The following is a 26,151-nucleotide window of genomic DNA, read 5'->3' on the forward strand; positions in this document are numbered from 1 at the left end:
AGGAAGGAATTCAAGAAACGTGAAGAGTAAAAAACACCATGTCAGAGTGCCTCTGACAATTTGAGAACTGGACCAATTGCTACACTTTAGCAGAACTAAATTATGAAGAACCATTCAAACTGGTAGCTGATGTCAGCCATTTTGCCATTTGGATGCCATTTTAGTGGGGAACGAGTTGGGGATTGAACAACCTACCAGCTATTCTTCTCAAAACTAAATGCCTGTTGAGAGAAATATTCAAAGGTGGAAGAAAGGGGCATGCTGAAACTCATTTGCTTTCCTTATTATCTGTGAACCTGCACACTAATTTTCTGTGATTCATGCAAAAGACACCCAGATCCATCTGCACCAAAGCACTTTGAATTTTCTGTCCATTTAGATAATCTTTCTATTCCTCTAATCTAAAACAAATCTGTCATTGCACTGGTACTTCTTGTAAATGTAACAGTGGGTAATGCACTAGAGACGATCCAGGAGTCAGACGTTGAACCTGGATTTAAAACATGCAGCGATACCCTCTCCCCAGTTCCACAAGAAAGGGACAGTGATGAACAGCGATGGTCTTTATTTAAGTACGGTACATGGACTGCTGCTGACAATCTGAGATAATCAACAAGCTGCGAGGGTCATTGATGGGATGGAGCAGCAAGAAGCTAGCCTAGTTGTCACTGAAGGAATTCCAATGTCTCCCAGCCCTGTTCGCAGCTGAGGGTGTCCCTGCTCCTGTTGATGGCTGGGGCAGTGTACATTCACAGTTTCACACTCTGTGCTGACAGGAAGAATCTAACTCTTTATTTTGCGTTTCTGCTGACTTAAATAAAAATCTCATTCCAAATGGGCATGTCTTCTTCTTCTGTAGGGTCTCTTAAAACCTCGTTACAAAAGGCAGGAGGGGCTGGTTTTCTGTGTACCCTATTTGCCTCTCCAGTGTTCTGAAGGCCTTCACTCGGTCAACCAGGACTTGGGCAGTGGGCACTGGGCTCAATGATACAATTTGTCACTTCATTTGAATTACTCAAACTCTACTTTGCTGCTTGAATGTTAAAAACAAAATGTCTGCTAAAAAAAACAGCAATGAGGAAGCCACTGAGGTGCTTTGAGTGTTACACTCTTCAAGTCTGTTAGTTGGTACAGAATGGGGTATATGTTCAGGAAGGAGGTGGGAGGGAGTGTGTGTGTGTGTGTCAAGGGAGGAGTTCAGGGATTTTGAAGGCAGCAAGGAGGGGCCCGAATGGCGACCCCCGAATAACTGTGGCATCATCAGTCCACAATACGATCATTTGGATAGTCCCGGGACAAGGCCGTGACTTGCAACAATTACTTCAAGCTCATCCCAGTCTGGAGTCTTCCAACACGGGTGACGGTAGAGAGACTGAAATAACAATCTTGGATCCATTTGTTGACGGCGGAATGTGCTCTTATTTCACAGTGAGCTACTTTTCAATAACACAGGTCAGGGCACAGTCAAAGTAAATACAAAAGATGACTTTTGTTTTTTAAAAAAAAAGTACACCGTGCACTAAATTTTAGGCAATTCTGTTATCGATTCCATACTTCCACCCTCCCCTGAGAGAGATTTGGAGATGGAGTGGGGGATATTATTATTAAACAATCAAGCTCATAGTCCCTTTGTCCATCTATCTTCATTTAGCCAGTACCTGTGCTGGAGGAGAGTTCCCACAATTATGACTCAAATGCCAACCAGTTCACTTTGACCTTCAAACACTGTCGGCAACTTCCAGTCAGGGATAAAGAAGGTGACTTTCCTATCTGTAAACAAATCCACTCAGATTCCACATGTACTCCATTCATTGAGGCCCATGCCCTGGGGGTGGGTGTCATGTCAGAAGGGGAGTGAGTTGTCCCAGGGAGCCACTGATGGCTTGCCAGTTCCTCCAGGCAAGGCCCAGGAAAACCAGGAAGAACAAAGTGCTACACGTCCTGCTTCGCGTCTTCATCAGCGGCACCAGGGTGGACACGAACACCAGGAGGACAGCCATGACCGCCAGCAACACGTTGATGAGCTTCCCCAGGAGGGTGCGCGCTGTCCCATTCTCCAGCCCCTCCAGCTGCACCACCTGCTGCTGCTGCTGCTGCAGCTCCATCTTGGAGATTCGGGTCTGACAGGCCTCCAGGGCTTCCTGAGGAGGGTCACAACAACAAACACGTTACCCCGCAGGGAAAACACCGTTCGGCAGCAGGTGGAAACCCAACACCCCGCAGGGGGGAGCCCATTACTCCACTGGGGGGGGAGCCCATTACTCCACGGGGGGGGAACCCATTACTCCACTGAGGGGGGGGGGAACCCATTACTCCACTGGGGGGGGGGAACCCATTACTCCACGGGGGGGGAGCCCATTACTCCACTGGGGGGGGGGGGAACCCATTACCCCGTGGGGGGGGAACTCGTTACCCCGTGGGGCAGGGGCCCCGTTACCCCGTGGGGGGGGGAGATCCATTACCCCGCTGGAAGCAAGCACTCATTACCCTACAGCGGGCACCCATTGGCCCTGCAAGAAGAACCCTGTACCCCTCAGGGAGAAACGACGACCCCCCCCATGGAGTACCTGTTGCCCCACAGGTCCAGTTACCCCAGAGGGAGGGACCAGCTCCCCCACAGGTGTTTGGAGTTACATCTCTGAAGAGGAGTGGGACATGGAGGGCAAGGGGAAAGAGGTTAGGGTTCGGGTTAGGAAGGTTATTAGTGAATCAGGCACTCATGTTCTGGGCTGGGAGCAGTCGCTGATCGAGGGTTGATATCCCTACTTTTCGAACGTTCGCTTTACATCACTTCGCTTTTATGAACGACGCTACACTCAGACCACATTTTGCAAATCTGAAGATGATTTTCGCTTTTCCGAAAAACAGTGACATTTTTCCCAGATCAATCATATATCTTCGCTTTCTGCCATTTTCAGCTGACAAAAGATTTCCTGGGAACACCCTTGCAGGAGATACTGTGTCCCACTGTACTGTCAGGGTGCTGTGTGAAGACAGTTGCTGTCTGACAACAGGAATTCAGCAGTAATTGCTGATCTGACTGTATACAATGACAGATTGCGCACTGACCTGGATGTCCTGGGCTCGCTCGTAAGACTGGTAAGCGATTTTCTCCTCCATACTCGCCAGCTCCTGCTTGAGGTTATGAATCTCATTCTGGTGAAGCTCAGTCAGATCGTTCAGCTGATCTTCCAGTCGCTCGCACCTGTATCACACATCAAATGTCAGCGATCAAAGTGAGATACATCCCACTTCAAAACAGTACCACGCACACAAAGCTATTGTCCTTCACTTTAGAACGGGAGGTAGAGAGTCAGACACAAGGAGGGGGGTGGAAGACAGTTGGTCACAGGAGAGGAGGAGGAGAGACAGTCAGATATAAGGTTATGACCAGGAGGAGGACAGACAGTTGGACACAGGACGAGGAAGAGAGAGTCAGATATATTGTGAGAAAGGACAGTCAAGTTATCAACCTCCTCAAAATACGTTTTGTCTGCCACTTGTCTCTGAAGAATTGAAAACCTCAAAATCTCAGTATGGGGATAGTCTCTCTTTCTCTCTGGGAGTACAGCCCCTCTCTCTCTCTCTCACTCAGTCTGGGGATACAGTCTCTCTCCCTCAGACTGGAGATACAGTGTCTCTGCCTCTCTGAGTCTGCGGTGTACAATCTCTCTCTCCCTCAGTCAGGGGGCACTGCAGAGGGTGGCAGACATTTATCAGGATGTTGCCCAGGCTGGAGAACTTCAGTTCTGAACAGAGATCAGACAGACTGAGCTTGTTTTCCAAAAAGGGAGATAGAGAAGGAACATGTCAGAGATGTATAAACTGATGGGGAGACAGGAAGTAACCTTTCCCCTTGATGGAGGGATCAATGACCAGGGGATGGAGTTTTAAGGTAAGGGGCAGGAGTTTATAAGGAGATGTGAGGAAAAATGTTTTCACTCAGAGGGTGGTGAGAATCTGGAACTCATGATCTGTGAGAGTGGTGCTGGCAGAAACATTCATACCATTGAACAAGTATCTGGATGCCAAAGCCTGCAAGACTGTGACCTGAAAATGTGTTGCTGGAAAAGCGCAGCAAGTTAGGCAGCATCCAAGGAGCAGGAGAATCGACGTTTTGGGCATAAGCCCTTCTTCAGAAGAAGGGCTCTTGCCTGAACTGTCGATTCTCCTGCTCCTTGGATGCTGCCTGACCTGCTGCACTTTTCCAGCAACACATTTTCAGCTATGATCTCCAGCATCTGCAGTCCTCACTTTCTCCTACAAGACCTTGAGCCGAGTTCTGGAAAATGGGATTAGAACAGGTAAGTGGTTGTTTTTAGGAGAAAGTGAGGACTGCAAATGCTGGAGATCAGAGTCGAAAGTGGGGTGCTGGAAAAGCACAGCAGGTCAGGCAACATCCGAGGAGCAGGAGAATCGACGTTTCGGGCAAGAGCCCATCATCAGGAATGAGGCTTGTGAGCCAAGAGGTTGGAGAGATAAATTGGGCGAGGTTGGGGGGTGGGGGTGTGGTGATGGAGGTAGATGAGAATGTGATAGGTGGGTGGGGGTGGGGGTAAAGGCGATAGGTCGGAGAGGAGGTGTTGGATCTGGGATAATTTGAGGGCGGGGGGAGGGGAAATGAGGAAACTGGCATAGTCCACATTGATGCCCTGGAGTTGGAGGGTCCTGAGACAGAGGATGAGGCGTTCTTCCTCCAGGCGTTAGGTGGTTACAAAGTGGTGATGGAGGAGGCCCAGGACCCGCATCCCCTCGGCAGAGTGGGAGGGGGAGTTGAAGTGTTCAGCCACGGGGCGGCGGGGTTGGTTGGTGCGGGTGTCCCGCAGATGTTCGCTGAAGCGAGTAGTCGTCCAGTCTCCCCAGTGTAGAGGACACTGCGTCGGGAGCAAAGGACACAGTAAATGACATGTGTGGAAGTGCATGTGAAACTTTGATGGATGTGGAAGGCTCGTTTGGGGCTTTGGTGAGGGGAGAGGGGAGGTGTGGGCACAGGTTTTGCAATTCCTGTGGTGGCAGGGGGAAGGGTGGGTTGTTGGGGGTACGTGGACCTGACAATAGACTCATGGAGGGAATGGTCTTTATGGAAAGTGGATAGGGTTTGACCAGCTTGGTTGTGATGGGCTGAAGGACCTTTTTCTGTACTGTAGGTCTCTATGACTAGTTGATGTCAGGCTAACTGGCCAGACATTGCCACACACACACAGCAGACAGGCAATGTGATGCCAATCACATGCAGAGTAATTAAACTAACCAAAGTGGAGGTGAGTTGCTGGAGTGCTTGCAGCATCTGACTGTACCTGTATCGCTCTTCCTGTAGTGTTTGCAACATGAGAGTATAATCCCTTTGGTAGTGAGACTTCAGCCTGTCAAACGACTCCTCCAGTCGAGCTTGGGTCTCCTTCACTTGCTGCAGCTCCTGCAAGATCCCCTCGAAGCCACAGCCAGACAGCTCCAGGGGGTCGGGTTTGGAGGCGGCCGGCTCGAGGGGGGCCCCGGACATGCTGTTGGCCCCTGACCCCGAGGTGCCGCTGGAGCACTCCTCCTCGCTGCCGTACCGCGGGCTGAACTGCAGCTGGCCGCAGATGCCCAGGGCCTCGAGGCACTCCTCCGCCCGGCCGTCGTCCAGCGGCTCCTTCAGGGCTGGGATGTTGTCCGCGCTGCCAAACCGGTTGCGTAGCAGCGACGCAAACTCCCGCGGCTTGGCGGCCACGGCGCCCGCGGCCGTGTGGGTGGCCTGGGAGAAGCTGGAGAGGCCGCCCCGCATGCTGCCCACCACGCCTTCGCTGAAGCCGGTCACCTTGGCGCCCACGCCCCTCAGGCCCTGCTGCACGTCCCGCAGCACGTCCTTGGGCTGCCGGGGGGCGCCGTTGTGCTCGATCTCCCGCAGCTTGTGGTGGTAGTGCTCCAGCTTGCGCTGCAGGTGCAGGATGGCCTGGGCCGACTTCTGGTTCTTTTTCTCGAAGACCTGCTTGATGCGGCTGCCCTGCTGCCGGTCGGCGCTGCCCGCGAGCTTCAGGTACTCGGCCACGTTGTCGTCGCGCGCCGTCTGCTCCACCTTCAGCTGCTCCGTCAGCCGCAGCACCTTCTGCTGGAGCTGGGCAATGGCCGCACGGGTCCTCTGTGGGTCCAGGCCGCTGTCCGCGCCCTCCGCACTGACCCCGCCATCCGAGCCTGACGCCACCCCACCCGACGGTGCCAGGCTGTTTAGCTCCAGCCGCTCGATCTGCAAGACACAATCCCGGGGTCAGTGCCACACCTTCTAAACGGCACACGAGTCAGCGAGCCCTCAGTACCGGGCTGAAAGAGCACTCCTGTGGAACGAACACTCACAATGTCAACAGGCTAGAAAAACTCGGGCTGTTTGCTCTGGCCTGGCAGAGGCTAAAGGGAGACTCAATGGAAGTCTTCAAACTATGAGAGGTGTAGATAGGGTTGACATCAGAATCCTCTTTCCCCACCCAGACCTGAGATACCTAATACTAGGCAGAACGCATTCTAGAGGCAAGTTGAAAGGAGATGTTGAGGGGAGGGGGCGAGTTATTTTTACACAGAGTAGTAGGTGTCTGGAACATGCTGTCAGGGGTGGTGGAGGAGGTAGATACGATAGGGGCGTTTAAGGGGTTTTTAGGTAATGCATATGCAGGGAATGTAGAAGTATGAACCAGGGTTAGGCAGAAGGGATTAGTTTAATTTTGTGCGTCAAGTTCAGCACAATATTGTGGGACGCAGGGCCCGTTTCTGTGCTGCGCTGTTCTATGTTTCAGGGTTTTGAAGTCTCTTTAAGTATTTTGTTCACCTAATTCAAACAAATGGACTCCTGGCACTGATACAGTTGTAGAATGCCTACAGTGTGGAAGCAGGCCATTCGGCCTATCAAGTCCACTCTGCACTTCTGAAGTGCATCCCACCCAGATCCCACCCCACTACCCTATCCCTGTAACCCGACATTTCCCACGGCTAACCCACCTAGTCTACACATCCCTGGACAGTATGAGCAATTCAGCATGGCCAATCCACTTAACCTGCGCAACTTTGGACTGAAAAGGGAAAACGGAGCACTCGGAGGAAACCCAGCCACATATAAACTCCACGTGTGCAAAACCTGCACCCGAGACGCGAATTGAACCTGGCTCCCTGGTGCTGAGAGGCAGCAGGGCTAGCCACCGAGTCACTGTACTGCATTATGGCTAAAGGACTGCATTATAAAAGTTGTGTCGTTACAGTGATATAAGGGGTTGGTGAGACCATATCTGCAGTACTATACACAGTTCTGGTCTCCCTATGTGAGGAAGAATGTGGTGGCACTGGAGGCAGTTCAGGGGAGGTCCATCAGGTTGATCCCAGAGATGAAAGGGCTGTACGAGGAGCTGAATAGTTTGGGCTTATACTCACTGGAGTTCAGAAGAATTGGGGTTGGGGGTCTGATTAAGTTGTAGCAAATGCTAAAGAGGACGGAGAGGGTATATGTTGGACAGTCTCAAACAAGAGGCAGAGTGAGAGGAGGTCGATTCAAAACCGAGACAGGAAGAAACTACTTACCTCAAACGGTTGTGAACCTGTGGAACTCATTGCTCCACAAAGCAACGGAGGCAGAATCAATCAACAGACCCAAGAAAGAAACAGATATGCTTCTGATGAAAAGTGGGATATAAGGGCTGGTGGAAGCAGGCAGGAAAGTGGATTGAGACTGGGATAAGATCAGCCATGATCAGTGCAATATGCTCAAAGGGCTGAATTGTCCACTCCCGCTTATAATTCCCATATAATTATATACTCCCAGAGCCGATGCCATCATTGTTGGTTCCCTACAGGGCATTCATGAACCGGATGGGTTTTTACAACAAGCCACCTCGCTTTCATGATCCACATTACAAACAGCATGATTCAATTCCAAGTTGATTCACTGAATGTAAACTTCACCAGCTGCTGAGTTTCAGCCTTTACCAATGGATTGCTCATCCAGGAACATTACCTACCTCTTACCATTACACCACCACCTCCTCACAGTCAACTTCCAAGTTTCTCTCAAACCTCAGCTAAGTAAAGCCAGGTTGCACTGGCCAGTATCTGTGCTGTTTTGTACAACAGTGATTACACTTCACTAGTGCTTTATTGGCTGTAGAGTACTTTGAGGTGTCAATGATCCCTGGAATGGTTGGCCTAACATACGAGGAACGGCTGAGGATCCTGGGATTGTATTCATTGGAGTTTAGAAGATTAAGGGGAGACTTAATAGAAACTTACAAGATAATACATGGCTTCGAAAGGGTAGACGCTAGGAAATTGTTTCCGTTAGGCGAGGAGACTAGGACCCGTGGGCACAGCCTTAGAATTAGAGGGGGTCAATTCAGAACAGAAATGCGGAGACATTTCTTCAGCCAGAGAGTGGTGGGCCTGTGGAATTCAATACCGCAGAGTGCAGCGGAGGCCGGGACGCTAAATGTCTTCAAGGCAGAGATTGATAGATTCTTGATGTCACGAGGAATTAAGGGCTACGGGGAGAATGCGGGTAAGTGGAGTTGAAATGCCCATCAGCCATGATTCAATGGCGGAGTGGACTCGATGGGCCGAATGGCCTTACTTCCACTCCTATGTCCTATGGTCTGATGGACAATGTAAATATAAATGTAAGTCATTCTTTAGTAAATTTTCTGACTTAATATGTGAATCACATGGAACCTAAAGCAGCAAAACAGGCCATTTTGTATTTACCAGTCCATCTATTTATATTCCATTCATGCCTCCTCATTACATTTTTCTATTCTGTCCCATCTACCTTCTCTCTCATGCATGCACTAACCTCTCCTTAAATATATCACGGCTGTCTGATTCAATTTGACATCATTCTCACCATCAACAAATTCTTTGATCCATTGATCGTTAGCTGATATTTAAGTGTATTTCATCATGTATAAGACACTTGCTAGACCCCAACAGTATTGTGTAAAAAATGAGGTCTGCAGATGCTGGAGATCACAGTTGAAAATGTGTTGCTGGTTAAAGCACAGCAGGCCAGGCAGCATCTCAGGAATAGGGAATTCGACGTTTCGGGCGTAACCTGCCTGCCACCCTCTCCTCATTCCTGATGAAGGGCTTATGCCTGAAACGTCGAATTTCCTATTCCCAACAGTATTGTGTACAGTTCCGGCTGCTACTTTATAGGAAAGATGTAAGTACATTGGAAGGACTGAAGAAGAGGTTCAGTAGAACGGTTGGGGGTATGAGGAACTTCAGTGATGAGGATAAATTGAAAAATTTCGGACTTTCCCCTAGGTGAGAAGGTGGCAAAGAGGAGATATGATAGAGGTTTACAACATCATGAGGTGACTGGATACAGCAGACAGGGAGAAACTATTCCCGCTTGTGAAAGGAACAAGGAGCAAGGGTGAAATAAGGAAGTACTGTTTTTCACAAAGTGAGTCATTGAGGATGCGGAATGCTCTACCTGGAAACATGATAGAAGCAGGTTCCATTGAGGGATTCGAGAGGTTATTGGATGAATATTTGGATAAAATTAACATACAACGGTATGGGGAAAAAGCGGGAGATTGGCACAAGGTAATAACGCTCATTTAACAAACCCATCAGGTTTGCTGCATCATTCAGTGAGATTGAGCTGATCATCCTCAACGCCACTTTCCTGCCTTGATTCCTTTACTGTTTAAAATTCTGTCCATCTCAAAGCTTTGGATATACTCAGTGAGAGTTCCACTGACCCTCTGCCCTCTGGCAGGCCCCAGCCCAAGCTGCTTTGAGTGTCTGGGCAGCTATCAACAGTCAGCTCCAGTGATGACTTGCTGTCACGTCTGAACAAGCGTGTGTGGGTAACTGGGCTTGTCCAGAGGCTGCACAGGGGTACAAATCCCACCTGTCTAAGAGTCTGAACTGCGTACACAGAATCCGAAAATCAAAAGCTGGGAACTGCATGACTAATGAGGTTGACTCCTATCCTGTAAGGATGTAAAGCTGATGTCCTGAACCAGTGTGGGGGGGCTCTTTGGGACTCCAGCCCACCCTAAGGTGCTTGACTCTTAATCACTCCCTGAACTGGTCAAGCTAGGCACTCAGTTGGATATAACTAGCTGGGAGTGCCACCAGCTCAGGGCAATTTGGGGTGGGTACATTCTGGGAAACGTACAGGCCATCATACAGTTCAAGTGGCCTCAGCTCTGACTAACAATCAGAAATAGTCGAACAGCAAAAAGACAGCACAACATGAGCTTTTACTTTTTAACTTAAATAGAGATGATTACGAGGGCTTGGGAATACAGCGAGATAATGTGAATTTGCAAACTAGGCTCAAGGATGCAGTGGCAGACATTAAACTAGATTACAAATGACAGATGAACTCCAACAAGAAAATGGAATTCCAAGGGACAGACCCAGCGTGTGTGGTTAACTGGAAAAGTTAAAATAGCATCAAATTTAAATAGAAAGCATTTAACTGTGACAAAGACAGGTGGTGGGTCAAAAGATTGGACAAGAGTAAGAAGCAAAATCAGAAAGTTAAAAGGGATGGAACAATTAGAATACCAGAGAAAATGAGCCAGAAATATAAACACAGGTAATAAGCATTTCTATAAATAATTGGAAAGCAGAATTGATAAAAGTCCTGTAAAAAGTGAGACTTGAGAATTAATGATAGAAAATGAGGTGCCAAAGAATTGAACAGCTATTTTCACTATAGAGGAGGAAAGTAACATCCCAGAAATAGCTGCAAATCAGTGACTAAAGGGAGAGAGGAACAGAGTAAATCACAATCACCAAAGATCGTATTGAGTGAATTGTTGGAGCTGTATACAGTAATAGACTTCCAGACAGTGTACACACCCCCACTAACTACTGTTAGTGTTCCTCCTCCCGGTCTGATTACATATATTAATCATATGAAAGGAATGAGAATTGCTGTTAAAAAAACGACACTTCCTGGATTAGTTTCGATCACCTCACCTGCAGTCAGTCTGCTGCACTCAGAGAGCAGCTAATGGGCTGCTGCTAATAGAAACCAAGTGATCACAAAATACTGATCTGGCAGAGATAACAGGCACAAAGCAAAGAGTAGTTTAACCCTGGGGGTTGACGGAGTTAGAGCAGGGAGCAGCTCAGTTTCACTTCTCATAAAGGAGTGCGTTAGTCCAATTAAATCTAGAGAGTGTGAAAGGTAGGACAGGGTCAGTAAATATTTGTGGGTGAGGGGTCAATATTTGTGGGTGAGGGGTCAATATTTCCGGGCATACAGCCTTGTGGCTGATGAAGGGTTTGAACACTAATAGTCACTGCACACATTGCCGGCTATGCCAGGTGTAGCTGGAGCAGGGTCCAGTCACCAGATCTCAGCGCCCACAGGGCTAGAAGCTTTAGACCAAGTGAGTGAGCCAATATTCTTGCTCTTGATCAATGTCCAGTGATCCCTGGGTTAGACAGAGACAGAGAGACAGACAGAGGGAGAGAGTACGCAAATCAGCCATGGATCCTGCTCCTGATCACTGTCCAGTGATCCCTGGACTACTGACAGAAAGCAGAAATCAGTGAGATTCCCTGCTCCTGACCTTTGCCCACTGTCCAAATCTCCCTCCAAACAGAGAATAGGGGAGAACAAATGTTTCAACATTCTGGATCCAAGGAGGCTGGCAGTAAATGTACCTGGGTGGGAGATAAGGGCCATGAGATATTGCTTTCACAAACACAAACGGATCATTCAGAAAGTACAAACAGACCGCGAATGTGAGCAAACTCACCAGTGAGAAAGCAGGCTTTGTGCAGCTGTTCTGCTTCACCCTCACTTTGTGATACCTCCGTTCCTGTTTCTTCCAGTACATTGTCACCCCAAGAAGGACGCCCTTGTTCTTCTTACCGAACACAACCCTAAACTGTACTGTTCACTCACATATCCACACAACTGCTGCAAAACAAAATCGTGTGAGCCACACGCTCACCTGAAACTATGAAACACCCTACAAGCAGCCTGCAGCTAAATGATGTCACCCAGAGCGTGAGCCAGGTAAACACTGTCAGCTCAGGCTCACCTGAGAACTGGCTGGATTGTCTGCACAGGGGGAGGGATGAGGTACAAAACAACACAGTGACAGGGAACACACTGGCAAACTAAACCAAGGCACGCACCAAAACTGGGACGACACGCAGTTTCTTATCAGTACACTCACTGCTGGACGCAAAAATGAGACAGCTCAGAAATAAAAGAAGTTTTCTGATTAAAAACGGTGTTTGAGATCGCAGCATAACGCCATCTCAGCCCAAAGGTCATCCAGCACACACACACACACAGGAGTCTGGGATTGGTACTTTTGGGGTTCAAAAAGACTTTGGTAAGTTTCCTCTACATGAAGTTAGTGGGAAAATGTAAACCACGTTGGATGGGCATGGATTGAAAACTGTTTGATAAACAAGAAACAGAGGGTGGGAGTAAACAGGTATTTCTCTCAGCAGCAAACCCTGACTAGTGGGCTATGGCAATGATCAGCGCGTGGACCCCAGCTGTTTATGATATACATAAATAACCAGCATGGGGGAAACCAAATACAACTTTTCCAAATTTGCCGGTCACACAGAATTAGAGTGGGATTATGAATTGTGAGCAGAATGCAAGGAGGCTTCAAGAGCATTTAGAGAAATTGAATGAGTGGATAAACACGTGGCAGACTCAGCAAAATGTGATCAAATATGGGGTTTTACACTTTGGTGTGAAAACCAGAGGGGCAGAGTATTATTTAAATGGTGATAGATTTGGAACAGTGGATATACAAAGGGATCTGGGTGTCCTCACACACCAGTCAATGAAAGCAGACTGGCAGCAAGTAATTATGAAGGTAAAGGGTATATTGGCCTTCATTGAAAGATGATTTGAGTTCAGAAGTAGGGATGTCGTACTGTAGTTAAACAGGGCCTTGGTGCGTCTCCACCTGGAATATTGTGTGCAGATTTGGTCTCCCTATCTAAAGGTCGGTTTAAGAGGTGGACAGGGATTCTGGTTGAAAGATAAAGGGTCAGGAACCTGTAGAATTTTCCCCGATAGAAAGTTGTGGAGGCCAAGTCACTGAGTACATTCAAGAGAGACATCTATACATTTTTGATATTAAAGTTTTCAGAGAGTATGGGGGGAAAGCAGGAATATGGTATTGAGACAGGCAATCAGCCATGATCATACTGAATGGTAGAACGGCCTCAAAGGGCTGAATGGCCTCCCTCGCCACTTATTTTTATGATTTTCTGTGACTGTGACAGTGTCCTGTAGACGCACAAGACTCTGGGGTCACAGCGACATTTTACTAAAGCTGAACCAGACCCTGAGGAAACCGCAAGTGCCCTTTAGACACCCCAGACCCTGGGGACACTGTGACAGTGTCCTGTAGACACACCAGACCCTGGGGACACTGGGACAGTGTTCTGTAGACACACCAGACCCTGGGGACTCTGGGACAGTGTTCTGTAGACACACCAGACCCTGGGGGCACTGGGACAGTGTTCCGTAGACACACCAGACCCTGGGGTCACTGTGACAGTGTTCTGTAGACACACCTGATCCTGGGGACTCTGGGACAGTGTTCTGTAGACACACCAGACCCTGGGGACACTGGGACAGTGTTCTGTAGACACACCAGACCCTGGGGACACTGGGACAGTGTCCTGTAGACACACCAGACCCTGGGGACTCTGGGACAGTGTCCTGTAGACACACCAGACCCTGGGGACACTGGGACAGTGTCCTGTAGACACACCAGACCCTGGGGACTCTGGGACAGTGTCCTGTAGACACACCAGACCCTGGGGACACTGTGACAGTGTTTTGTAGACATACCAGACCCTGGGGACACTGTGGCAGTGTCCTGTAGACACACCAGACCCTGGGGACTCTGGGACAGTGTTCTGTAGACACACCAGACCCTGGGGTCACTGTGACAGTGTTCTGTAGACACACCAGACCCTGGGGACTCTGGGACAGTGTTCTGTAGACACACCAGACCCTGGGGACTCTGGGACAGTGTTCTGTAGACACACCAGACCCTGGGGACTCTGGGACAGTGTCCTGTAGACACACCAGACCCTGGGGACTCTGGGACAGTGTCCTGTAGACACACCAGACCCTGGGGACACTGGGACAGTGTTCTGTAGACACACCAGACCCTGGGGACACTGGGGCAGTGTCCTGTAGACACACCAGACCCTGGGGACTCTGGGACAGTGTCCTGTAGACACACCAGACCCTGGGGACACTGTGACAGTGTTTTGTAGACACACCAGACCCTGGGAACACTGTGGCAGTGTCCTGTAGACACACCAGACCCTGGGGACTCTGGGACAGTGTTCTGTAGACACACCAGACCCTGGGGTCACTGAGACAGTGTTCTGCCGACACACCAGACCGTGAGGCCACTGAGACAGTGTTCTGCCGACACACCAGACCCTGGGGACTCTGGGACAGTGTTCTGTTGACAGACCAGACCCTGGGGTCACTGTGACAGTGTTCTGCCAACACACCAGACCCTGGGGTCACTGTGACAGTGTTCTGTACACACACCAGACCCTGGGGTCACTGAGACAGTGTTCTGTAGACACACCAGACCCTGGGGTCACTGAGACAGTGTTCTGTAGACACACCAAACCCTTGGGCTAATGTGACAGTGTTCTGTAGACTCACCAGACCCTGCGGCCACTGTGACAGCATTCTGTAGACACTGTTGCACACTTTACCCAATAGTCCGGTTTCGTCAACACTGGATCTACCCCTGTACAAACATGGCAGGAGCGGTTACAACCTTCCCCAGTGCTCGGTGGGGAGAGCCTGCCCTTGCTGTAAGAGCATCTCTCTGCCAGCATCACTCACACTGTGAGCTAACTTATTTAGTCACACCGCTTGAGGGAAGAACAAATCTGCATTTTGCATTTTTTAACCCTGACCAACGGAATGGCCTTGGGATGATCGAGGAAGAGAAGCAATGAAACACCACTCCATTACCAGCAATTCCTGAAGTCATTGCTGTGTAACTTGCAGACGGACCATGAGTGTAAATCATCACGTTGAGTCAACATCCTGAACAAAAACAGAGGCTTCGGGAAGGACTTCCAGAACTGGGGCCCAGGCAACTTAAGGCACATTGGCCAATGGTAATACAATGAAAATCAGACGGGATTAGAATTCGAAGAATGCAGTGTTCTCAGAGAGATATGGGACTACAGGGAATTGGGAGAGGTGTAGAGAAATTTGAAAACAAGGAAAGGAATACTTAAATTGAGGTTGTGCTTTATTGGGAGTACGTGTAGGTCAAAAAGCACAGGACTTAGTTGGATAGGCTGGGGCTGTTTTCCCTGGAGTGTTGGAGGCTGAGGGTGACGTGACCTTATGGAGGTTTCTAAAATCATGAGGGGCGTAGATAAGATAAACAGATAAAGTCTTTTCCCTGGGGTGGGGGAGTGCACAACTAGAGGGCATAGGTTTAGGGTGAGAGGGGAAAGAAATAAAAGAGACCTAAGGGGGAATTTTTCACGCAGAGGGTGATGCGTGTGTGGAATGTGCTGCCAGAGGAAGTGGTGGGGACTGGTACAGTTACAGCATTTAAAAGGCTTCTGGATGGATATGTGAATAGAAAGGGATATGGGACAAGTGCTGGCAAATGGACTAGATTAGTTTAGGATATCTGGTCGGCATGGATGAGTTGGACCGAAGGGTCTGTTTCCATGCTGTACATCTCTATGACTGATAGGTGAACTCTGGTCACTGGCATGACATGGGTAACAGAGCTATAGATGACCCTCATGTAAACGGAAAACGGAGGAAAGGAAGCTGACCAGGAGTGGAGAGAACAGACACACGGATGATGGAGTAGGAGCAGAGAAGCTGAAGCAGGGACTGTGACAACAGTTAGTAACGGTGATGTTACTCAAGAAGGTGGGAGTGGGCTTGGGGGTGACACCATAGTCATGGGAGTCAGAAACACATCTCCAGATCAAACACAAGTCTGTCTCACGTTGCAACCTGGTTGGTTCGGGTGGTAAGGGAGGGGTCTCTGCTGTGAGGGAGTGGTCTGCACTGAGGGAAGGAACTGTGCAGTGACAGAGGGGTCTGTGCAGTGAGGGAGGGGACACCCCATCCCTGGGACGGGGCAGTTTAAAATCTTCCCATCGCCAGCACAGGATGGTCCTGACACTGCCGATGACCATTACAGAAACATTGCCCTATTTTAAAACCTGCACTCATCACACTTGCACTGAGCTCATTCCTACTTTTTTGAAATGGAGACAGAAAGTGAACCCATAGACAGTATAAACACCATTGTCAAGCTGCCTGCTACATTCTGATAGTTGATCAATCAACAGCATCCTCCACAGTTCCTGCAAGGCCTGACTGAATCCAAAGCTGGATGTCCCAGCTCATTCTCGCTCTGAGATGTGGTAGCTAGCCTCAGGAGGGATAACAATCTCCTGATGGCTAGATAAAGCCAGAACTGGTCAATCTCAGTGAAGTACTGCCAACAAACAGCCCACTGACAGTGTTGTTTCCAATCTACACATCTCCTGACACCCCAAGTAACTTGCCCCACACTACCCATTTCCCTCTACATCCTTCTCCCTCACAGATCGACTTGATCCACTCAAATCCAATGATCCCGGTGCTGTTCTGCAGTGTGCAACATTACTTGCTCCTGTAATGTTGTTTAAGGAGAAAGTGGGTGTCTGAGGAAGGGGACCTGGGGAGTAAGATTAACACTGTAATAGGCACACTAAATCAGAATTAGATTGACTTTGTCCCAACAATGGCACAGGGCTGCTCTGGAGCCGAGTAGGAGCATTCCTGATACCTTACCAGTACCAACAGGGGCATTCAGCGGGAAACTGTCTGGCTCCTGGAGTCCAACCGTCTCCAGTTACGAGTCACTTGGTGCTGGGTTTGAAGTTGTATGAACCGAACAGCTGGACATCTGCAGTGTGTGTGTGTGTGTGTGTGTGCGCGCGCGCGCCAGAAACCGGTCCGAAAAGACCAGCTGCTGATTCACATCAACTGCTCTCCAACAGTTCAATAACACTGCACAAAATGACAGTGAAACAGTACATTCCACAGAAAGTGCAGCCTCAGCACTAGCACTAACAAGGCAGCCCTTCCTAACCAGTAAAAGCCATTGCCATGTCATCTCTATGCAGCCAAACTCTGTGGGCAGATACCCAGGAGTGAGTTACAGACTAGAATCAAAACAAAGGTCTCGGAGGTGGGATGAGGGGTTTATATACACAAAATGACATATCTGCATATGAATTTCAGATTGGAATCTAATCGAGGGGTTGGGAGGGTTTATAAATAGAATAACAGGTACCTGGGAGTGAGTTACAGACTGGAATCTATCGAAGGGTTCAGATGGGGTGGTGGGGGTTTATATATGACAGGCATCTGGGTCTGAGTTATAGACTGGAATCTAATTGAGGGGTTGGGAGGGTTTATACATTATTAACACTCCGGTTTCCTCCCACAGTCTACAAATGTGTGCAGGTTAGGTGAATTGGCCGTGCTAAATTGCCCGTAGTGTTAGATGAAGAGGTAAATGTAGGAGAATGGATCTGGGTGGGTTACTCTTTGGCGGGTCGGTGTGGACTTTTTGGGATGAAGGGCCTGTTTTCACACTGTAAGTAATCTAATCTAATCTGAAAAAAAACAGGTACCTGAGAATCAGTTACAGACTGGCATCTAATTTAATTTAAAAGTCTCACCTTGGGAACGATGGTCTTTATACTGTCCCATATCCCTTGAAACTCTTATCGAATAAACATCTGTCAATCACAAGCTTGAAAGTTCTAATATTTTATTACTTGCATCTTCATTAAAGATCTTGTGGAACAGTGGGTAGTGTCCCTGTCTCTGAGCCGGAAGCTCCAGGTTCAAGTACCTCTCCAAGACCAGCCTTCTGGTATAATAGAACATAGAACATAGAAAAATACAGCGCAGTACAGGCCCTTCGGCCCTCGATGTTGCGCCGATCCAAGCCCACCTAACCTACACTAGCCCACTATCCTCCATATGTCTATCCAATGCCCGTTTAAATGCCCATAAAGAGGGAGAGTCCACCACTGCTACTGGCAGGGCATTCCATGAACTCACGACTCACTAGTAAAGAATCTACCCCTAACATCTGTCCTATACCTACCACCCCTTAATTTAAAGCTATGCCCCCTCGTAATATCTGACTCCATATATAACAGCTGCAGATTTCTGCCATGTTTTGTATGAAGGAGTGGCTTCCAACATTTGGCCCAAATAGGAGAGCTCTAGCTTTTGACCACACCCTCGTTCCTCCCCAACAGTCACTCCCCCTCCCCCCGCCACACACACACACACACACACACACACACACGTAATTTCTTTGGATCTACCCTATTTAACATCTTAAACATCTCTTTCAGGCTCACCTCGCTTTCATATATAATCTGATTTTTTTTTACAAAAGCTTCTTGGCAAACTTTGTAAACAAAAATAAGATTTCTGCACTCATGATGATTGTGTACTTGCTGTAGGATTGAGGATTGTGAATGGGAAGGAATGTGGACAATAGGTAAGGGAGGGTCCGGTTGGCACAGTGTGACGTGAAGCAAGTTGGCAATCTGTGGTTTCAATTAACAGCCTCATGCAAAATCTAAGCTGTTTCCAAACTACCGTAGGGCGGACAAGCTTTCTGTCTACACAGTGCACTTGCGAAGCGGGGTGGGACTGGGCTATGGTGCACACTAGATCTGGTCTGGACAAAACAATGTCCACGTTCATCTGATCTTTCTTTATTTACCGATGCTGAAAGGATCTTGATATTTTGATTTGATTCATAAAGCAACAGGGTGAAGAATATATCATCTCGAACCTCCACAACATTCCCAGTGTACGGAGGTGGAGTCAGAGCTCAGCTGGATAGAGTTCAGGACTGCAGTTCAGGATTCAGTGAAACTCAAATCCTTACACTCACCGTCTTTGACATAACAAAGAAGGCATAGAACAGGAGGGTAATTGTAATGAAACAAGACTTAGAATGACCTGTACACTGCACGGGGTAATAGGAGTCAAGCTCATTGTGTTGGACTCTTAAGACGAGTGGGCGTTATGCAATTGTTATTTATAACAAAACAGCTCAAAACATTTCACAGGGCTTCCGAAGGGAGAAGTTTTGTGAGGGAATTCCAGAGCTTAGAACATGGGTAGCTGAGGCCAACATTGGATCAGGATGCTCAGGGACAGGAGTTAGATCAGAGTTAGACTCACAATGAATTAGATAGAATTGCAAGAAGTAAAAGATGGGGAGAGTTGAGGTCATGGAGGGATTTCCAAAGATGGGAGAGAAATACAAGATTGAGGCATGGCCATGTCAGGAATCAAGTGGGTCAGACAGTATAGTGGCAATGGGTGAACAAGCCTCAATGCAAGTTAGGGTAGCTTCAGAGTTTTACATGAAGTGCACTCAAAACTAGAGGGAGGTAAAAGAGGTGGAGGGTGTGTCATTGCTAATCAGGAATAGTATCACAGCTGCAGAAAGGGATGCTGTCAAGGAGGGTTTGTCTACTGAGTCAGTATGGGTGGAAGTCAGAAACAGGAAAGGAGCAGTCACTTTATGGGAGTTTGTTACAGGCCTCCTAATAGCAACAGAGACACAGAGGGGCAGATTGGGAGGCAGATTTTGGAAAGGTGCAGGAGACAGGGTTGTTGTCACGGGTGACTTCAACTTCCCTAATACTAATTGGAATCCCCTTAGTGCAAGTAGTTTGGATGGACTGATTTTGTCTGGTGTCTCCAGGAAGAATTCCTGACTCAATATGTAGATAGGCCACCTAGAGGGGAAGCCATGTTGGATTTGGTGCTTGGTAACGAACCAGTTCAGGTGTAAGATCTCTCAGTGGGATAGTGATAGTGATCACAACTCCCTGACATTTACTACAGTCTTGGAGAGGAATAGGAGCAAGTGGTATGGGAAAATATTTAATTGGGGGAGGGGGGATTACAATGCTATTAGGCAGAAACTGTGGAACATAAATTGGGAACAGATATTCTGAGGGAAATGCATGACAGAAATGTGGAAGGTTGTTTAAGGAGCACTTGCTGCAAGTGCTGGATAGGTCTGTCCCACTGAGGCAAGGAAGGGATGGGAGAGTTGAAGGAACCTTGGATGGCAAGAGATGTGGAACATCTAGTCAAGAGGAAGATGCAAGCTTACTTAAGGCTGAGGAAGCAAGGATCAAGACGGAGTCAAAGAGTGTTACAAGGTAGCCAGAAAGGAAGTGAAGAATGGACTTAAGAGAGCTAAAAGGGGTATGAAAATGCATTGGCAGGTAGGATTAAGGAAAACCCCAAGGTGTTTTACACTTATGTGAGGAACAAGCAAATATACAGAGTGATGGTAGGGCCGATCAGGGATTGTGGGGGAAACTTGTGTCTGGAGTTGGAGAGGTCCTTAAATACTTTGCTTCAGTATTCAATAGTGAAAAGGGACCTTGTTGTTTGTGAGGATGCTGACACACTTGAACAGGCTGATGTTAAGGAGGATGTGCCAGAGATTTTGAAAAACATGAGGGATAGGTAAGTCCCCTGGGCCAGGTAGAATATGACCAAAGTTCCTACGGGAAGCGAGGGAAGAGATTGCTGTGTCTTTGGTGATGATCTTTGCATCCTCACTGTCCACTGGAGTAGTATAAGGTGATTGGAGGGTGGCAAATGTTATTCCATTGTTCAAGAAAGCGAATAGGGATAACCCTGGGAATTACAGACCAGTCAGTCTCATGCCAGTAGTGGGCAAATTATTGGACAGATTGCTGAGAGTCAGGATTTGTGATAATTTGAAAAAGCATAGTTTGCTTAGAGATAGTCAGCATGGTCATGCCTCACAAGCCTTATTGAATTATTTGAGAATGTGACAAAACACATTGATGAAGAAAGAGCAGAGGATGTGATGTATATGGATTTTAGCAAGGTGTTTGATAAAGTTCCCCATGGTAGGCTCATTCAGAAAGCAAGAGGCCATTGCATATGGGGAAATTTGACTGTCTGGATACAGAATTAGCTGCCCCATAGAAGACAGAGGGTGGTACTTGATAGAGAGTATTCAGTCTGGAGCTCGGTGACCAGTGGTGTTCCGCAGGGAACTGTTCTGGGACCTTTGCTCTTTGTGATTTTATAACTGACTTGGATGAGGAAGTGGAAGGGTGGGTGAGTAAATTTGTTGACGATACAAAGGTTGGTTGAGTTGTGGATAGTGTGGAGGGCTGTTGTAGGTTGCAATGGGACACTGATAGGATGCAGAGCTGGACTGAGAAGTGGCAAATGGAGTTCAACCTGGAAAAGTGTGAAGTGATTCATTTTGGAAGGTTGAATTTGAATGCAGATTACAGTGTTAAAGGCAGGATTCTTGGCAGTGTGGAGGAACAGAGGGATCTTGGGGTCCAGGTCTATAAATCCCTCAAAGTTGCCACCCAAGTTAGTAGATTGTTAAGAAGGCATATGGTGTGTTGGCTTTCATTAGCAGGGGAATGGAGTTTAAGAGTTGCGAGGTTATGCTGCAGCTCAATAAAGTCCTGGTTAGACCACACTCAAATATTGTGTTCGGATTTGATTGATCACCTCATGACTGGAAGGGTGTGGAAGCTTTACAGAGGGTGCAGAGGAGATTTACCAGGATGCTGCCTGGTCATAGAGATGTACAGCATGGAAACAGACCCTTCGATCCAACTCATCCATGCCAACCAGATATCCTAACCTAATCTAGTCCCATTTGCCAGCACCTGGCCCACATCCTTCTAAACCCTTTCTATTCATATACCCATCCAGATGCCCGGTAAATGTTGTAATTGTACCAGCCTCTACCATTTCCTCTGGCAGCTCATTCCATGCACAAACCACCCTCAGCGTGAAATATTTGCCCCTTAGGTCCCTTTTAAATTTTTCCCCTCTCACCCTAAACTTATCCCCTCTAGTTCTGGCCTCCCCCACCCCAGGGAAACGACTTTGCCTATTTATCCTATCAATGCACTCATGATTTTATAAACCTCTGTAAGGTCACCCCTTCCCCCTTTAGCCTCTGACATTCCAGGGAAAACAGCCCCAACCTGTTCAGCCTCTCCCTGTAACTCAAGTCCTCCAACCCTGGCAACATCCTTGTCTTTTCTGAACTCTTTCAAGTTTCACAACATCTTTCCGATAGGAGGGAGTGCAGAATTGCATGAAATATTCCAACAGTGGCCAAAACAATGTCCTGTACAGCCGCAACATGACCTCCTAACTCCAGTATTCAATACTCTGACCAATAAAGGAAAGCATACCAAACACCTTCTTCACTATCCTATCTACCTGCAACTCCACTTTCAAGGAGCTATGAACCTGCACTCCAAGGTCTCTTTGTTCAGCAAGACTCCCTCGGACCTTACCATTAGGTGTATCGGTCCTGCTAAGATCTGCTTTCTCAAAATGTAGCACCTTGCATTTATCTGAATTAAACTCCATCTGCCACTCCTTGGCCCATTGACCCATCTGGTCAAAATCTCATTGCACTCTGTGGTAACCTTTTTCGCTGTCCGCTACACCTCCAATTTTGGTGTCATCTGCAAACCTACTAACTATACCTCCTACGTTTTCATCCAAATCATTTATATAAAAGACAAAAAGCAATGGATGCAGCAACAACCTTTGTGGTGTTCCACTGACCTCAGGCTCCAGTCTGAAAAGCAACCATCCACCATCACCCTCTGTCTTTTACCTTTGAGCCAGTTCTGTATCCAAATGGCTAGTTCTCCTTTTATGCTAGATCTAACCTTGCTAATCAGTCTCCCATGGGAAATCTTGTCGAAAGCCTTACTGAGGTTCATACAGATCACATCCACTGCTCTGCCCTCATCAATCTTCTTTGTTACTTCTTCAAAAAACTCAATCAATTTCACGAGGCATGTTTTCCGACAAACTAAGCCATGTTGACTATCCCTAATCAGTCCTTGCCTTTCAAAATGCATTTTTTTTTAGATTTGACTTACAGTGTGGAAACAGGCCCTTCGGCCCAACAAGTCCACACCGACCCGCCGAAGCGCAACCCACCCATACCCCTACATTTACCCCTTACCTAACACTACGGGCAATTTAGCTTGGCCAATTCACCTGACCCGCACATCTTTGGACTGTGGGAGGAAACCGGAGCACCCGGAGGAAACCCACGCAGACACGGGGAGAACGTGCAAACTCCACACAGTCAGTCGCCTGAGTCGGGAATTGAACCCGGGTCTACAGGCGCTGTGAGGCAGCAGTGCTAACCACTGTGCCATTAAATCCTGTCCCTCAGGATTTCCTCCAACAACTTGCCCATCACCAACGTCAGGCTTGCTGGTCTATAGTTCCTGGCTTGTCCTTTCCACATTTCTTAAATAGTGGTACTACATTAACCAACCACCAGTCTTCCGACACCTCACCTGTGACTACCAATGATATAAATATCTCAGCAAGGGGCCCAGCAATCACTTCTAGGGTACACCTGATTAGGTCCTGGGGATTTATCCATTTCTATGCATTTTAAGACATCCAGCACCACCTCTCTGTAATATGGACAGTTTTCAAGATGTCACCATCTATTTCCTCACATTCTATATCTCCCATATCCTTCTCAACAGTAAACACTGATGCAAAATACTCATTTAGTATCTCCCCCCTCCTATGGTTCCACACAAAGGCTGCCTTGTTGGTCATTGAGAGGCCTTATTCTCTCCCTAGTTACTCTATTGTCGTTAATATATTGATAAAATCTCTTTGGATTCGCCTTAATCCTATTTGCCAAAGCTACCTCATGTCCCCTTTTTGCCCTCCTGATTTCCCTCTTAAGTATACTCTTACTGCCTTTATACTCTTCTAAAGATTCATTTGATCTATCCTGTCTGCACCTGACATATGCTTCCTTTTTTTTCTTAACCAATTCCTCAATTTCTCTAGTCATCCAGCATTCACTACACCTACCAGCCTTCCCTTTCACCCTGGCATGAGCATACTGTCCCTGGACTCATGTTATCTCATTTTTGAAGGTTTCCCATTTTCTAGCCGTCCCTTCACCTGCGAGCATCTGCCCCCAATCAGCTTTTGAAAGTTCTTGCCTAATGCCTTCCTCCAGTTTAGAACTTTAACTTGTAGATCAGGTCTCTCCTTTTCCATCACTATTTTAAATCTAATGGAATTATGGTCACTGCATCAATGTGCTCCCCCACTGACACCTCAGTCACCTGCCCTGCCTTATTTCCCAAGAGTAGGTTAAGTTTTACACCTTTTCTAGTAGGTATGTCCATATACTGAATCAGAAACGTTTCTTGTACACATTTAACAAATTCTTCTCCATTTAAACTCTTGACAGTATGGTAGTCCCAGTCTATATTGAAAGTTAAAATCCCCTACCATAACCACCCTATTATTCTTAGAGATAGCTGAGATCTCCTTACAAATTTGTTTCTCAATTTCCCCCTGACTATTGGAGGTCTATAATATAATCACAATAAGGTGATCATCCCTTTCCTACTTTTCAGTCCACCCAAATAACTTCCCTGAATGTATTCCCAGGCATATCCTCCCTAAGTACAGCTGTAATGCTATCTCTTACCAAAAATGCTACTGCTCCTCCTCTCTTGCCCCCCTTTCTATCCTCCCTATAGCATTTTCATCCTGGAATATTAAGCTGCCCGTCCTGCCCATCCCTGAGCCATGTTTCTGTAATTGCTATGATACCCCAGTCCCATGTTCCTAACCATGCCCTGAGTTCCTCCTCCTTCCCTGTTAGGCCTCTTGCATTGAAGTAAATGCAGTTTAATTTATCAGTCCTACCTTGTTCTCTGCTTTGTCCCTGCCTGCCCTGATTGTTTAACTCGCTCCTTTCCCCACCTGTATCAGCCTCAGATTGATCTCATTCCTCACTATCTCCCTCGGTCCCACCCCACCTTACAAGTTTAAATCATTCTGAGCAGTTCCAGCAAATCTTTTAGGTGCAATCCGTCCTTCTTGTACAGGTCATTTCTACCCCAGCAGAGATTCCAATTATCCAAAAATGTGAATCCTTCTCCCATACACCAGCTTCTCAGCCACTCATTCACCTGCTCTACCCACCTATTCCTACTCTCACTAGTTCGCAGCACTGGGAGTAATCCAGATATTACAATCCTTGAGAACCTCCTTTATAACTTCCTGCCTAACCTTCTATATTCTCCCTTCAGAATCGCATCCTTTTCCCTTCATGTGTCATTAGTTCCAACGTGTATGAAGACCTCCTGCTGGCCCCTCTCCCCTTTGAGAACATTCTGCACCCTCTCCAAGATATCCTTGATCCTGGTACCAGGGAGGCAATACACTATTCTGATGTTTCCGCTGCTGGCTGCAGAAACATCTGTCTGTGCCTCGGACTAGACAGTCCTCTAACACTATCAATCTCTTGGAACCTGGCATACCCCTCATTGCATTAGAGTTATTCTCAATACCAGAAACGTTGCTGTTTGCGCTGTGTTCCCTGAGAGTCCATCAAGCATACTTGTTTCAGATGGGGATAGCCACAGAAGATTGCTGCAGTACTTGCCTCTACCCGCTCCTACCTTGCCTGGAGTGTTAACCCATTTACCTGACTGTATCTGCGACTTTTCCCCCTTCCTATAACTGCCATCCATTGCACTCCCTAGCTCCGGTAGATTTCTTATTGCCTCTAACTGCTGCTCCAACTAATCGATGCGATCTGATAGGATTAGCAACCAAAGGCACTTCCTGCAGATATAATCATCAGTAACATGGAAACTCTCCCCAAACACATTCAACAGGAAGAGCATATCACTCTACTAAAGGTCATCTTTGCACGTTCACAATCTACAGACCCAGAAAATAACACTGCCTTATTGCTCTAAAATAAATCACTGCTCCAGGCTAACTTAATACTTAGGGCTTATATATTTAAAATTTCATCAACAGTGGTGGAGGCTGGTACACTTGCAACATTTAAAAGGCATTTGACTCTAAGACAGATCTCAATGAAAAATATAATCAAAAAAGAACCCACTCCACTCACTATTATAGACTTACAGCAAGGTTACACTTAAACACTATGCACTTATCTGTTCCTGTGCTGTGAGCTCTCCCACACAGGTTCCACCAAGATCAGCTAAATTTCGCTGTTAGTT

The 26,151-nt window shown here is 47.5% G+C and overlaps 1 protein-coding gene across 8 annotated transcripts in view; it reads right to left on the minus strand.

The window, feature by feature from the left end:
* Positions 1–548: 548 nt before the first annotated feature.
* LOC132822425 (transmembrane and coiled-coil domains protein 1-like) overlaps positions 549–26,151 on the minus strand; it is a 53,046-nt gene continuing 27,443 nt past the window's right edge. For 7 of the 8 annotated variants that reach the window (XM_060835800.1, XM_060835798.1, XM_060835799.1 and 4 more), the window contains 3 exons: positions 5,298–6,223; positions 3,070–3,205; positions 549–2,141 (listed from right to left, as the gene is read on the minus strand). In XM_060835800.1, the coding sequence (XP_060691783.1) occupies positions 1,839–2,141; positions 3,070–3,205; positions 5,298–6,223 (1,365 nt within the window). In that variant the 3' untranslated portion in view covers positions 549–1,838. Of the gene's footprint in view, positions 2,142–3,069; positions 3,206–5,297; positions 6,224–11,738; positions 11,928–26,151 lie in introns of those variants that run through there. The other variant, XM_060835801.1, reaches the window with a different exon arrangement.

This window comes from Hemiscyllium ocellatum, chromosome 14 (genome assembly GCF_020745735.1).
Source record: "Hemiscyllium ocellatum isolate sHemOce1 chromosome 14, sHemOce1.pat.X.cur, whole genome shotgun sequence".
Taxonomy (NCBI): Eukaryota; Metazoa; Chordata; class Chondrichthyes; order Orectolobiformes; family Hemiscylliidae; genus Hemiscyllium; species Hemiscyllium ocellatum.